Source organism: Octodon degus, unplaced genomic scaffold (assembly GCF_000260255.1).
Source record: "Octodon degus isolate 3935 unplaced genomic scaffold, OctDeg1.0 scaffold00076, whole genome shotgun sequence".
Classification (NCBI taxonomy): Eukaryota; Metazoa; Chordata; class Mammalia; order Rodentia; family Octodontidae; genus Octodon; species Octodon degus.
In genome coordinates, this window is record NW_004524652.1 from 6777126 (window position 1) to 6778811 (window position 1686).

The 1686-nt window shown below is 40.0% G+C and overlaps 1 protein-coding gene across 10 annotated transcripts in view; it reads left to right on the forward strand.

Moving 5' to 3' along the window:
- The window catches only part of Clip1 (CAP-Gly domain containing linker protein 1), a 192189-nt gene that overhangs the window by 91885 nt on the left and 98618 nt on the right, over positions 1-1686 (forward strand). For all 10 annotated transcript variants that reach the window (XM_023720598.1, XM_023720597.1, XM_004635887.2 and 7 more), the window contains exon 4: positions 1009-1133. In XM_023720598.1, the coding sequence (XP_023576366.1) occupies positions 1009-1133 (125 nt within the window). The remainder of the gene's footprint in view (positions 1-1008; positions 1134-1686) is intronic.

Sequence of the window (1686 nt, forward strand, 5' to 3'; positions counted from 1 at the left end):
AGATCTCTTAAATCAATTATATGTATTCTCTCTCCCAAATCAAGTTATATTACACCTTTCATATTAAATGTTTCCAAAATTTTGTGGCCCCTGGTAAAATCAATTGATTCAATCTTTGTAATTAAGAGATGTACTTGGGGCCGGGAAGATAGCTCAGTAGGATAAGCGCTTGCCTGACAAGTGCAAGGGCCTGAGTTCAATCCTTGGTTCCGCCAAACATCTTTTTTAACTCAGGACCTTGCGCTTGCCAAGCAGGTGCTTATTCTACTGAGCTATCTCCCTGGCCCCTTATTGGGGAATTTTTGAAAAATAAATTTAGAAAAAAGATCTCAAAAAAGGAGCAAATGAAGGAGTATTCTTGTCTATCAGAATATGCCTGTCATTGCTTTCATGGCTCATATGTAAAGGAGAGGAAGTTTGAAAAAAACACTAATCGCTAGTAAAGGAATCACATATAAATTACTTTGTTTTTTAGAGACAGGATCTCACTATCACCTGTGCTGGCCCTGAACTCACCATGTAGCCCAGGGCAGCCTCAAACATGTGGCAATCTTACTGGCTCAGCCTCCTGAGTGCTGAGATAACATTCATGTGCCACCATGTAGCCTGGGAATTGCAGATGAATTTTGCTTCCCTTTGATGATGTAGGATCTTTATTTTTGTAGCAATTACTTATTTCCATCCAAGAAAATTGCATTGTAGTTTAAAGTCTTTTTCTAAGGAATGAAATGTGTAATTTGGTGGACAGCCTAAATGACAACATATTACGAAAGTTATTTTATTACTGAATAATACTTATTATTGAATCACTCTGGTAGTGTAAGTCCCCAGGTAACTTTACCAGTCTGTCTTTGAGAGAAGTCTTGGAGAATTGAAGAGAAAACAAAATGAAGAAGCTGCTGATGGAAATGGTGGAATACATTATTTAACCATTATTCAGGCAGGACCTCAAAGGACTGAGCTGTGGAAATATGTCCATCTCTTCATTTGAACCGTCTCTTTTTCCAGGTTGGTGGCACCAAGGCTGGTGTGGTCCGGTTTCTTGGGGAGACTGACTTTGCCAAGGGGGAATGGTGTGGTGTGGAGTTAGATGAACCTCTTGGGAAGAACGATGGTGCTGTTGCTGGAACAAGGTTGGTTTTAAATTACATAACGTGTCCATCTTGCATGTGAAGGTGCTCCAGTGGATCTCAGGTGTGTGGAATAAAATGAAAATGAGTCTGCTGAAGGCTGTATTTTTATTTCTTGCCTTCTGTATTCATTCTCTCCCTCCCTCCCTCCTTTCATTTTCCCTTTCACTTTTATTTGGTCTTGGGGATTGAACCCAGGGGTGTTCTACCACTGAGCTATATCCCAACCCTTTGAAATTTTAAAAAAATTATTACTATTTTAATTTTTGAAACAGGGTTTCATGAAGTTGTCCAGGCTGGCCTGGAATTTGTGATCCTCTTGCCTTAGCCTCTCAAGTAGCTGGGACGACAGATAAACACCACTGTCCCCAGCAACCGCCAACCCTAGTGGAGTTGTTCTTTTGATTACTTCTTTAGTAATATGTAAGGTTCATCTGAGTAATTTTGAATAAGCACTTGGTTTATTTTTCAAAATAAGAACGACTGGATTATTCTGTGAGGGCAGTTGATCTCTGCAAGCTCCTAAGTGTCTGGGGTGGGATAAGGCAAAGAGAAG